The sequence below is a fragment of the Alligator sinensis genome, unplaced genomic scaffold (genome assembly GCF_000455745.1).
Source record: "Alligator sinensis unplaced genomic scaffold, ASM45574v1 scaffold447_1, whole genome shotgun sequence".
In the NCBI taxonomy this organism is placed as follows: domain Eukaryota; kingdom Metazoa; phylum Chordata; order Crocodylia; family Alligatoridae; genus Alligator; species Alligator sinensis.
Window position 1 is genome coordinate 1909039 of NW_005842123.1, and position 13332 is coordinate 1922370.

Consider the following 13332-nt stretch of genomic DNA (forward strand, 5'->3'; position numbering starts at 1 on the left):
CAACCATAACTGCTGGGCCCACAAGATTATCCACGCAGACCCCCTGCTATACCACAGCCACAAAGCACCCAGAGAAGAAGAAAAAAAGCCTGCAATATGCCACAAGTAGAGGAGGGATTGGGGGGGAGGGAGGGCAAGGGCACTGCCAATGCCGGTTACTGCAAATGATAGGAAACTTGCTAAGTTAATATATTTTTCCATAATGCTGGGAAGAAGACCAGGTTCCATGGAAAAGAAGAAAAAACCCAGAAGAAAGCAAAAACCCTCATAGCCCTTGCCAGTTTGACTTGGGAGAAGAAAAATTTCTTTCTGACATCATATCTAATGATGGGTTTGGTTCTGATGGGGTCATGGGGTGGGGGGGAATTAAATTGCTTTAAAAAAAGAAAAAAGAAAAAAAACATTATTTTTTTGGCTCATGCAAATATGAATCATTTAATAGGTTTTCTTTTTCTTATTCTTGAATTACTAAGTTTGTTTCCTGTATGCAGGTTATATATGAGGTACCTGAATAACTGATAAATATAAGCTATAATATGTATAATACATTATATGATTTGTTACGTTTGATTGTATTCAGATCCAGTTTTGGCAGTTACACTGTTAAATACCATTAACTAAAAACATTAAACAATGAAAAAGCTTAGTAACTAGACCTATGGGTTATAGTATATCCATTAAAATTCGATTACTCAGTTTTACTAATGAAATCCATTGATTTTTATAAAGGCATTGCAGTGGTAACCTTTACTGTACCTGTAAAACAAAAAGGCTCTGTTTTTGCATTTTGCCTAACGCTTCAGAACAATGTGCTTAGTAGCTATGAGAGCTGATCAGAACATATTTATTGCATGACAGGATCTTCCATTTCTTATGAAGAATCCAAATTGCTGTGATTTACTCTGAATTTTTTTCTCTAGCAACTTGTCTTCAGAAACAATTTTCTTTGTCTTACATTCTTGCAGTAGGCAATTGTGCAGTTATTCAAATCAACAAATTACTAGACCTATTAATGTGCAGTAGTAATTCATGAAGAACAGCAAAACAAAGCATACAGGTGGCAGGGCTCTGGAAGAAAGCATATAACATTGTGCAAATTTTATTTCTCTTCCATTTTTCTCAGATGACATGCTAAAATATGTTGTGTGTAGGAACTGTAAAAATGAACAAATAATCATATATGTGACACTTTTTTGGGGAAGATAAAAAAATTAAGATGCTAAATTTTTAAGCAAGAAAAAATGCATGAGACAGATTTTCTTTTCCTTCCACAGGTTTCATTTAATGAACCCATTAAAAAGTCTAGTAGGATTTTAAATCAGTGTGTCAATGACAGTATTATTTTTCTTGCAAATTTTAAGGAACTTAATAAATTGCATTGGGTCCTTCCTGGGTTAGCATTAAATAACTTGGTACCATTATAAGTAGTTGCAAACACCAGGGTCTTTTTTTTGCTGAGCATTGCAACCTGTGCACTTTAAATTATGAGTTTGGTTAGCACGTAATGCAGCATACTCCTGGCAGATTCAACAAGCCTGTGAGAAAGTAATTCAAAACATTCCAGCCCTTTAATGCATCACAAAAATATATTCCATCTTGAAATAACAACAGTAAACTAACAGTAGTGATAATTCTGTTTTATTTAAAACCTAATTTTCTACTGAGCTTAGCACTTCAATTACTTTTTTTTTCTTTCAGTCATAACCAGCAGACCACCACATTTAGACATCCTGTGACAGGGCAGATTTCTCCAGAAAACATTGAGTTCCTATTACGAGAAGAGTAAGTCACTTCTTATCTGTCTTGAAAATTTTCTTTTTTTAAGTAACTTTGTATATGTGTTATGAATTGAACTTTGCTTGTGAGATAGCAGGGAGACTGAAAAGGTACTCCCCTAAATAGGGACTGTTGCTAGAATCAATAATAATACTTTTAAGTAAAAATAAATGCCAAATATACAGAACTGGCCTTAAAGTAAGCAGTATAATGTTACAGTGAGACCTTTATATTGTCTGCCAAAGGAAAAGTTACCAGTTCCCATTGTGATGATTTATCTTCATATAGTTCTGATTTTGAATGTGTATCTAGAATCTTGAACTGGTCTATTTTGATCTTGACCTATGCCAGTAAGTGAATTTATAAGAAAACAGAGTGAACAAAGTTAATACTTTTTGAGATCAGCAGGATTGAAATACATGTATTTTCCATTTTTTACAAATCCAACCACACTGGTTTTAGACTGGAACATAGCAAAACATGGCTTAATTAATTAAAAATCAGGGTGAGATGTAGAAAACAAGTCAAGTTTAAAGAAAATCAGTTCTAAGTCTGTTCGTGCTTAAAACCAGGAAGTCCAAAAATCAGTTTGGACTGATTCAAAACTAGAACATTTTTGACTGGCAGCCTGTGGTTTTAAAAAGTTTTTTCTGCCACTTAGACTGAGATGACTTTAATGGTGTGAACTGGATAGCTTGCTGCTGCTTAGCCTTAAACCAACTTGTCAGTTTGTTTGTTGCTTCTAGAATTGTGTGCTTAGGACCATTTGCATTTAAGGACTTAAAGGATGCATCTACACGAGATTTTTTTAAGGCGCATTAGGATGCGCGTATATATGTGCATGCACTTAATGTGCTTTAAAAATGGCAAATTTAGGCTACTTGCACTTAAATTTCATACCTGCAACCTGTGCACTTTAAATTATGAGTTTGGTTAGCACACAGTGAATGCTCTTTAACACCTGCACTTGTAGATGCTTGCCTAAACCCACTTAATGTGCATTAAGCTAATGTGCATTAAATTTAGGCACACTTAAATGCACATGTAGACACGCCCCTAAAAATATCTTAAATAGATCAAAATCCTTGGGTTGCTTTTAGACATGTTAACTCTTATATTGATGCAACCTGTTTTAGATTTAAGGTTTCTTATAATTTCACATATTTTGTGACTGCTTACACTTTTATATTGACATCTAGGCCTACGGTGCTAGGGGCTGTATGAACATAAATAACAAGACAGTACGTGCCTGCCTGTCTAAAGAACATGCAATCTGCACGCAAACTATTATAGAACAAGTAGGTGAACAGGTATGTGGAGCAAAAGCAATCATAGTATAGTGGTCAGCATAAAAAATAGCGGTCACAGCAACCTGCATAACCTTTGTCAATTTTTTATAGGCATCAGGGTGGAATAAATATTTTAGGAGACCTCCAGTGGAGGTCAGTGGGGTGGCATTGCAGATATGTCTATAAGCTTCTTCCAAACACCAGGGAAAAATTAGGAACAAAAGTTAAGAGGCTTATGGGAAGATTTATTTTTAAAAGGGCATTCAAGACTGACATACTTTGCAAATGAAAATGATGGTTGATTTGACTCTATGTTACTCAAAATTAGAGGGTTAAGTTGTGAAGGACCTTCTAAGCTAAGGGATAAATCACTTGAATTTGATGTGGTGAAGAAAGAAAATCAGTGGAGGGATGAAGAGAGCAATGGGGTATTTATAGAAACTGTAGCTAGGAAAATTATTTTTGCAGTGTCATTTTGATTAAATTAGTATTCTTGCAACGTGCATCTTTAAGGTCTTCAGCAGCTTAACCTGCAAGACACATACCTTGAAGGTGACTTGAGGCTAAGAAATACTATATCTGTTGTAAAGCATTCTAGTCTTGCTCATTTCCTTGTAACCAAAGTATCTGACCACCGTTCATGTAAAATTGATAGCAGTGGTGAAATCAGCAGAGTACTTCATGGAATCTCTGAAATTACTCCCATTTGGGAGAAGTGACTCTGCTTAGGGTATATGTTACTTTTGCTTTGGGGGATTTTCTTCAGGCAAGGAGTTAGCTTGGGCTCTTCGTAAGAACAAAATTAGTTAGCTGTGTTAGTCTGAAGTCAGATAGAAGGTAGGAAAGGATGGCACCTTAGGTCCCCTCTATACATTACATTTATGCTGTGATTAATGTCTTAATCCTCGTAGAGTTCATAGAATGTTAATTGTGGCATAAATGGCAAGTTTGGTACATGTGCACACAACCTAAGGCACTGTCCAGTGGCAAACCAGCCATAAAAATGTTCTATATTATACAAACATGGACTGTGTATTTTGCAAGTTAAGTTGATGTAAGATACAGTGAAGCCAAAGGTAACAAATGCAGGAACTGCTCTTGTATGTAATGTATAACATTTTAAGGCTGGTTTATCTGTTGCCTTAAATAAAACATGTGGTAGGCACAGCCCCAGGGCCAACAGGCAGCTGATTGTCAGCTCCAGCCCCAGGACTGCACCGCAGTCTTGAATTAGCCCCAGTGCAGTTCAGGGTCAAGACTGACAATCAGCTGACTCTTGGCCTTGATACTGGACCTGTGGGCACCCAGCTTTTATTTTCCCAGTGCTGTGGAAGACTGGGATTCTAGTATCCCCTGGATTGGCAAATAGAAAGGGCAGGATATGATCCCATTCCCAAAATCATACTGCCTGCTACGCATGTGGGGCATGGCAGAAGGCTCACTAGGATTGGGGATTGGATCCCATGGCACCTTTACATGAATGTGCGCTAGGGGCTTTAGACTAGTTTGTCTATTCCTAACATCTGATGAAACCGGTTCTTGCCTATGAAAGTTTGTGCCTCTTTGAACCACTTAGTCTCTAAGGCTAGGGACAGACATTACACATAAGTCGGTTTCACTGATCAGAAATTGGTTTAAACCTATAACAGAACAGATGTTCAGTGCACATAAACCAGTTTGAAAATGGCTGAAACCAGTTTGAGATAAATCTGGTTGAATGTAGTATCAGACTTAACTGATTTAGGTCAAACGGATTTATGCAATGTCTGTCCCAGACCCCTTGCTCATTTAACTTAAACTGGCATGGGCTGGGCGGGGCTCTCTGCTCCACAGCAGAGCTGGTGCCTCCCCTCTGCTCCCTGGCTAGAACTCGGCAGAGACTTTGGGCACCTGCCTGGCCTTCCCCCTGCTACCCTCCTCCCCTCCTAGTCCCCTCTGCCTTACACAGACACCTCTCAGCATGTGAGCTAGCAGATCACATCCTGGCTATGGTCCATGCTGTGGCAGATGGGAGAAAGGCAGAATCAACAGGTAGCTGGTAATGTCCCACTGTTTTCTTATTGGGGTGATAAACACTGTGTTATCAATTCCCCGCTGGGCTGGTCAGAAGTGGGGGGGGGGCTCCCTAATCAGAGTGTCCTGCCAGGGCCTGACCACACACCCCTCAGCTCAGAACTATGGAAGGGAAGGGAGGGCTGCTCTAGCACCCCCCATCCCCCCTCACTTCTAATCTGAATCACTGCAGGCATTTGCCTGCATTTCTGGGATGTCTGTTCAGTTACAAACTGATTCAGCCTAGCCAGGTTAGACTAACCTGCAAAGATTAAATCAATTCAGGCTTAGGCTTTTTGAATGTCTGTCCCTAGCCTAAGGCTGCTGATGGATGTGAAAAAAAATTAAACAAACTGCACTTTACTGGAAGAAGCAGCACATTAGTTTGACCCAGCTCTGAAGCATCTATATGAATTGTGCACTTCCGCAGGACTCTTTGGTACTTTTATCTAATAACTGGTTCAATCAGCTATTATATAAAAGCACCAAAAAAGCCCAGCTGAAGCACATGATCTGTACAGACATTGGGCCTGCACTGGGCTCAGTGCAGGGACACGCCAAGTTTAAAGTAAAGCACCATTTTGGTTTGTTTTTTTATGTCTATAAGCAGCCTATGATGCCACTCTACCAACTCTCTTCATAAAAAGGGGCATTCATGCTGTGGGTGGTTTATGGTGGAAAGATCCTCTCAAAAGAGGAAGGTGTTGCAGGGTTTGCTAAAGATAAATAGGCTCTGGAAACTTTTTCATAGCCAGGTTCTATTGATCAAGAATACTTCCCCCCCCCACACACACCTTTTGCATGTTGTCTTGGACTTTGTGGTGTGTTGTCTGTCAGGAAAGTGCGGGTGTCATTGTTCATAATTAGAAATTTGATCTTCAGTGTAGCTGGGATACGATCCCTTAATTGCAATTTAATCCAAATTGAAGATTAAGAACAACATCTGAAACTGGCATCAAAAGCCAACTGGGAGCTACTAGTGAGCCTTGAATACAAATCTCATGCATTCATGGCATTCTGGAACATAAGATAAACTTTACATTGAACTTCGGATACAATAAAGCCAATGGTGACAAATACAGAAACAGCTCTCCTAATAAGGAAGAGGTAAAAAGCAGATTTAAAAACTGTTGCTGCCTGGTCAGCTAGGCTTAGTTGTAAGAGAAATGTGACCCACAAAGGTTTGCCCCAGTTTAAATATGTACTATGTTTGTTTGGTTGAGATAACTTGCCAGTTAGTGTTTCAGCATTTCCTCTTTTGGACCAGCTTCAACCTTGATATTGCCTGGGTCCAGCTTGCACCAGCTGCTCTTCATCCAAATGAATTTTTGAAACTGAATATTAATACAAGCACAAACACAAAAATGCAGAAGATTCCAGACTAACCTGGAATGCTAAAATCATCTATTCGTTTTTTGGCATCTTTGTTTTGCTTGTTTTACCTTCACTTTGGATGTTTTACTAAATAAAGAGTTTGGTATGTTCCAGATCCTGGAGTGCCAGAGTTGGGTCTTTTGTGTGTCCCATGATTTAGAGTAGGCAGTACAATTAGAGATGAACAATGCACTATGAGAACTAATCTCAATAAATACTGTTGGGAGAGCTTGTCAGAGCCCAGGTATGCACTCAGCACTGCAGCACTTTCCTTATCTGTTCCTTTCTGCCACACCTTCTGCAGTACATAGGGTCACCTTGTCTGCTCCTTCCACCATCTCTGCCTTGGAACAGACCTACCTAGGCTCATTTTTGCTAGAGGAGTTGTTTAGCTCCTTCTGTTTTTTAAATAAAGCTATTTGTCTGAGGTGAAATCAGCATCTGGATTGAATTTCATTTCAATACTTTTTGAGTTCAGAATTTCAATCCAGACCTATATCCAACCAATTTTAAAAGCATCTTTTCTGTATGCAAGTGAAGAGACATTGTGCCTATCTCTGCTCGACAATTCGCTCCCACACTGCCTTTACCCGGGCAGCTGGTTTTGCTCACCAATGAACCTTGTGTAGACCCCGGAGGGTTCCTCGGTTACCTTCAGGGTATCCCCCAAACTTTCCTTCCACGACTTCGGATGGTTCTTCAATGAAGGGGGTCCCTTTGGAGGACACCTCCAGAGTTGTCACGCATCCTGGCAGATGTCCACGGGTCTCCAACCTCCCCTGCACCCCGGCCAGACTCCAACCTTTGAGACGAGCCTCAGGATCTTTTGCAGCTGTCCCCTGTTGACGTCTTCCTTGGTTCCTATGTGTCCTGTCTTGCGGACGGGCGCCTTGGGCTATGGCCAGACCCAGAGTGTCTGGTGACACCCTGCCTTTGGGGTTGTCCCTTTCGACACCCTGCGCGTTTTATGACGGATGCTGTCTGTCGTCGCCGCGTTCTCGCATGAACTTTCATCTTCCAACGGGGTCTCTAAATCCCCCAACCTGGTATGGTATGCTAAGTTAACCTGCTCTAGGCAGGGAACTAAAATAGGTCAGACCAAGAAAGAAAAACACAAACGGTACACTCACCACCAGAAAACTCCACGCCCTGGGAACAACCCAAAGAGAAAGAAAAAAGGAACTAAAGGCAAGACTGCAAGAGAAACGAGATAAAGAGAAAAGAAAAGAGAGGAGCAACCACAGGGAGAGTCCCATGCTCCCCTTGCTCCTAATGCCCCTAGACTAGCACATCCCCTGGGTCGGGACCTGCGCCTTCACCCCATTCAGGGTTTCTGTCATCCCCTCCAGGATCTGCCACTGCGCTGGGGTCGCAGCACCCGTCGCCTCCAGTGGGAGCTTCCTCGCTGGCTCTTGCTGTCACTGCTGTCAGCCTCCCTGCCGGCTCCTCTGGCCCCCGCTGGTCTCCCCGGCGTGGGAATCTCTCGCCGGTCCTGCTGCTGCTGGCCTCACTACCAGCCCCTTTGATCCCTGGTGGTCTTCCCCGGTGCAGGAATCTCTTGCAGCTCCTGCTGCTGCCGGCCTCACTGCTGGCCCCTTTGATCCCTGCTGGTTTTCCCCGGCGTGGGGATCTCCTGCAGCTCCTGCTGCCGCCGCCACTGCCAACTGCAGCAGCTGGACGCGCTCCACCCAGAGGTTCCCCGCCGCTCCTCCAGCATTCAGCGTCCCTCTTCCCGCGCTCTCAGGGTTGATTTTTATCTTCACTGGGTAATGCCTTCTCGTGACATCACCCAGCTCTAGCTGGAGATGGGTGCGGCTGATAAACCGCTTGGGTGGTTTTTCCTGGCGTGCCTCCTCACTTCTCCAGACCCTTGTAACAGGTAGGTTTTTTTCTTCTTTTACTTTCGTCTGGGGTCTGCCTCTGGACGAGGCTTCCCCCTTGCCCGATCCTGCGTCCCTGGGACAGACATGAAGGAATCTCTAGAAGTAACACTAGGTTACAAATATGTTTTCATGATATTTCCAGTGTAGTCTTGGAATACAGCTCTAAAGTGAAACTTCTTGGCTAAGTACAAACAGTCAAAAAGCCCGAGGCTGAATTGATTCAGTCTTTTGCAGGTTAGTCTAAGATGTGGAGATTAAACTGAGAAACAACTGGACACACATTTGCTTTTGATTCAGCAAATGCAGCCACATGCTGGCAGTGGCTCAGGCCAGAAGGCAGGGGGTACTAGAGCACTGCTTTTTGGCACGTAGCCAGCATGGGCTGTGTGTTCGCTTTCTCTTCCTGCTGCCCCCAAGGTCTCTGGGATTTGCAGTCCAGAATCACAACAGTAGGACTCTCTTCGTGCTTCTAGGTACTTCTGGGATTTGTAGTCCGGTCGCAGCCAGCAGTAACTTTCAGTAAGTTGGGCAGGGCAGCTCTGTACTCTGGGCAAGGTGGGTTTAACCCTCCTTCCTGGCCCCAGACCACAGCCAGGGTTTCCCTGGGGGGGGGCAGTCCCTGACTCCCCCTTTCCCCCCAAACCCATCTCTGCTGGAGCAGACAGCACAGCTTCCAGGTGCTCTGGGATCTGTAGTCCACAGTTTTAGCCAGCAGTAAGTTTGAGCAGGGGGAGGTGTGTTTAACCCCCAGACCCAGACGGGGTTTGCTTGGGAGGGCAGTCCCTACCCTGTGCACTGGGCTGCATCCCCAGCCAGGCGTACCCCACCACCTCTCTTGTCAGCCAGCCCTCACTACTCTAGCTAGGGAGCAGAGGGGTGGGGCAAGCCCTGCTCTCTGGAGTAGACAGCACAGCACAGCCCAGCACAGCATGCTGGGATGCTGGGGGACTGTGATTTAACTTGAACCAGGAAGGGGTCTGGGACAGAAGTTTCATAAATCAATTTGACTCAAATCAGTTAAGTCTGATACTACATTCAACCAGGTTTATCTTAAACTGGTTTTAGCTGTTTTGAACTTGGTGTATGTGTACTGAGCTTCTGTTCTGTTACAGGCTTAAACCAGTTTCTTTAAACCGGTTGATGCGTAACATCTGTCCCTAGCCCTGAGGTGAAAGAGTTTGTTCCTGAGGCTGAACAATGGGCTACTGTAGTTGGGGCATTTAAAAACACAAACGCATGTGGGCGCGCACACACGTACTCGTTCTTTTAAGTTTTACAAAAGACAAAATTACAGGTGTTCTCATTTACAATTGTGAAGTGCATACTCTTCAAAAAAACCCTGTGATGTAAGTATATAGTACATGTAGCTAAAGTCCACTAAGACACTGTTTTCAAATGCTAGAGTTTAAAATAAGGATGAAAATATGCATTAGTCTTGCAGTTGCAAGTCTGGCTATATATTAAAATTTTTGTTTTAAAATTGTTTCCACAATGAAGTGATGTTTGGGGTGAACATTAGCTATTTGGATAGTTCATTCTTGGTTGCATTGATTTTTATAAAGTTAGTTTTACATATGTACAAATAAGAAGAAACAGGGATTATGCAGCTGCCTAGGCACATAAACAAGTTACCATGGTAAGTGAGGGTGAAGATTTCCATTATGTAGCTGCCTAGGTGCATGCTGTTACTCTGTGGGTCATCTTCCATTTACTGTGGGGTAAGAGTGTGTATGTGGGCAGTTACTGTGGAGTAGATGATACACTGTATATCCCAGCCTTTGTTTATGTTGCAGTAGCCTGTTCATGTGTCATTGCTACAATTGCCATGTTTCAAATTTTTTCTAGTGTCGACTATTAACATTTGTTTGTTTAGAAGATTTTTATGTTTCCACTGCTGGTATTGCAGTTGTGAATGAAATGTTAATACATGGAGGTATAGAACAATACTTCAATACAAAACACAAGCGTGTGCATGTGTATGTGTGTATGTGTATGTGTGTAATTTAATAAAACAAGACAGCGTCTGATCCTGTCTGCTTCCCTGTGCTTTTTTGTTTTTGGTTTTGGTTTTTTTTTTAATCTGTGCAGCTGCATTTGATAAAGCCAGTATATCACCCCTGGAGAGCTGGAGAGAGAGTCTTCTCCTTGTTTCATCTATAGCATTTGGTTACTATGGCAGCAAAAAAAAACCCAACAAAAAAAACAAACACCTGGCATACAAAAATAAACTTAGGTTATTTAGTTTCTTACCCAAAGGAGTATATGGTTTATTGTCTAAAAAGGTAGGTAGATTACTAAAATAATGCTGTTTTCCATTAATTCTTACAATTTAAATTGTATGCACAGAACAGATTCCTTCTTGTGGCTAAATCTGTGTGCTTTACAGGGAAAAATAATTAGCTCTCGTAGACCTTAAAGCTTCGATATAGGCTTCTGATAAAAATGCTTCAGTAGATCTTGTTTTTGTATTAAGAAAAGAAAACCAGATATTGGTCAAGAAAGTCTTTGCAACCAATGAAATGCTGTGGTCTCTGTACACATACAGATGCAGTTTAGGTAGGATGGGGAGTGGTTTGATAATTCAGAAGGTATTGTGCAGATGTGCCTGCTTTCAAAGGTCTTATACAAGTCACGTAGGTTCGGACTGCCAACTGCAGTGAGTGGCAATTTTCCAGAAAAACAAAACAACCCACTGTGCCAAAAACAGTGTTGTTGTTTGGATTAGCTAACCTAACTAACCTTCCCATGAGAAGTGTGCCTGTGCGTGTGCATGGGAGGCGGGAAGAAGAGAGCAGAAAGGTAAATTGAATGATATGGCATTATTAAGTCAGTGCGGCATTTGTTGAATAATACATGTCATTAAACATCTTCAGGACTGGTGGTTTTTAAGTGATGATATTGAATATGGGTTGTGCTTTCTGTGCTCAGTTGTGAAGGTAATTTTTTTTTAATTCTGTCAATATGCTTGAGCATTTCAGACGTTAACATTGTTTTTCTCTGCAGTTGTTTCCTTTTTATTTAAAGTAGGAAAAGGCAAAAAATATATATTAAATATTAAGAATTGTGCATGTGGAATTTGATTATTTTCTAGATTTATGCAGATTTTTGACTCTCTAAATTCATTACTGACATGCCATGTGGAATTTGTTTGCAGTTTATCTTTTCTATTTCATATTTCTAATTGGACCTTATGTGTTTATGGAAAGTTCAGGTTAACATATACATGCCACACAAGACTTTATTTTAGCAGGAGAACTGTAACTTTGTTTAGTATTAATCAACTCAGTAGTTTTTAAAAAAGCTTCCAACAGAAACACAGAAAAGTGATCTTAATTCTTGTAGAGGAATTACTAAGCTGCCACATGGATAATTAAATATACTCTTTCTTTTTGAGTCTCATGTTGTGCTAGATCACCTTACTCTATCTTGCTTTTTAAATAACTGTTTCTGTTTTAAAAAACATTGCCACACAAATCTCAGAAATAAAACATTAATTGTAACAATGCTGAGTTGGTTTTGTTGAGGAGAATGCCATAGAGATGTGATCATTACACTAATATATTTTGCAGGGAGTTACCATGTTACGGAGTGAGCTACTCTACACAACCCGGTGTTGTTTCTGGGGATTTTATTAAATTGAGTGAAAATAATTACTTTTCTTGTTTGTCAAACTAGTCATGTCTTTAAAAGTTAATATTAAAAAAAATGAAATGAGCAGATGTGCTTTGTTGTTTTTATATACGTGTACTTTGCTATAACAGGGTAATTAGGGTCCTGTTAATTTAAGAAGAAAAAGGCTGCAGGGAGGGCTCAATCAGCAATCAGAGGAGACATCTGATTGGAAGGGGGCCAGGTTTAGGGTATATATAAGCCCAAAGCCTGAGCTGAGCAGGCAGTCAGACCCTGAAGGCTGATGTGAGAAGAGCTTCTGAGCAGGCTACAGAGAGAGACCTTTGATAGACCCAAGAATGCCTGTAGGTAATACAGCTTTAGGGCTGTGGCAATGCACGTGGTTTAGGGGTGGTGGAGGTTCAAATAGGCCCAGGAGGAGGGCCAGAGGCACGGGAGTAAGGCTGGAACCCAGAAACAGGGCAGAGGAAATACAGAGGCCTGGGAGTAAGGCCAGAGCCTGGGAGCAGGGTAGAGAAGGGGCTAGAGAGCCCAGGGCCTATGGAGGGGCTGAAATGAATTGGGCTACAAAGCACAGAGAGGGGCTGAGATGAGGCCAGAGAGAGGGGCCAAGAGAGAGAGTCGGGTAGATCAGGGCTGAAGGCCCACTAAACTGGTGAATTCTGATTGATTCGTAACATTTGCAAGGCTTGGGCGCGGCTAAAAGGAGAGATGAGGAGGCCGTGAAATTGCCTGTAAGGTGATGAGTGATTAGAATCTAGCTCATGAGCAAATGTGATCTGGCTCAGGGATCCCTCGAGCAGCCTCCGGTTTCTAAATACATGTTAACATCAAGGTGTGGCGGGTGAGCAGAAGGGGAGGATTCTTAAAAGTCAGGGTAAAATAGGGGCTGAGTAGCTACCAGGGGGCATCATGGCCCCCCCTAGGGCTGGCCCTTTTTACATTTGCATATTAATTAAATCAATAGGGATCAATCTTTTTGACAGGCATGTCACAAATAAGCTCTGCGCTCTTCCATGTGTGCTCTCCCATGTCGGATCTGATGCTCTGCTTTCTTCTCCCTGCCCTGTGCTCCTTGCCCAGTGCTCCCTCAACAATCTGTTGCATGCGACATACAGAGGTTTTTCGTGCCACTTGTGGTGTACATGATGCAGGTTGGCCCTCCCTGGATTAAATGATACACAAACATCTAAGTATTCATTTGTTCTCTTTCCATTTGCTGGGTACATCATTAAAGTGTTTCATAGTTTGTAGGGTTGGAAGGGACCTTGACAGATCAAGTCCACCCCCCTGCCATGGCAGGAAAGAGTACTGGGGTCAAACAACCC

The 13332-nt window shown here is 42.1% G+C and overlaps 1 protein-coding gene across 3 annotated transcripts in view; it reads left to right on the forward strand.

Moving 5' to 3' along the window:
* PLEKHA7 (pleckstrin homology domain containing A7) overlaps window positions 1-13332 on the forward strand; it is a 194695-nt gene that overhangs the window by 67576 nt on the left and 113787 nt on the right. For all 3 annotated transcript variants that reach the window (XM_025205641.1, XM_025205643.1, XM_025205642.1), the window contains exon 2: window positions 1699-1782. In XM_025205641.1, coding sequence (XP_025061426.1) covers window positions 1699-1782 — 84 coding nt within the window. The remainder of the gene's footprint in view (window positions 1-1698; window positions 1783-13332) is intronic.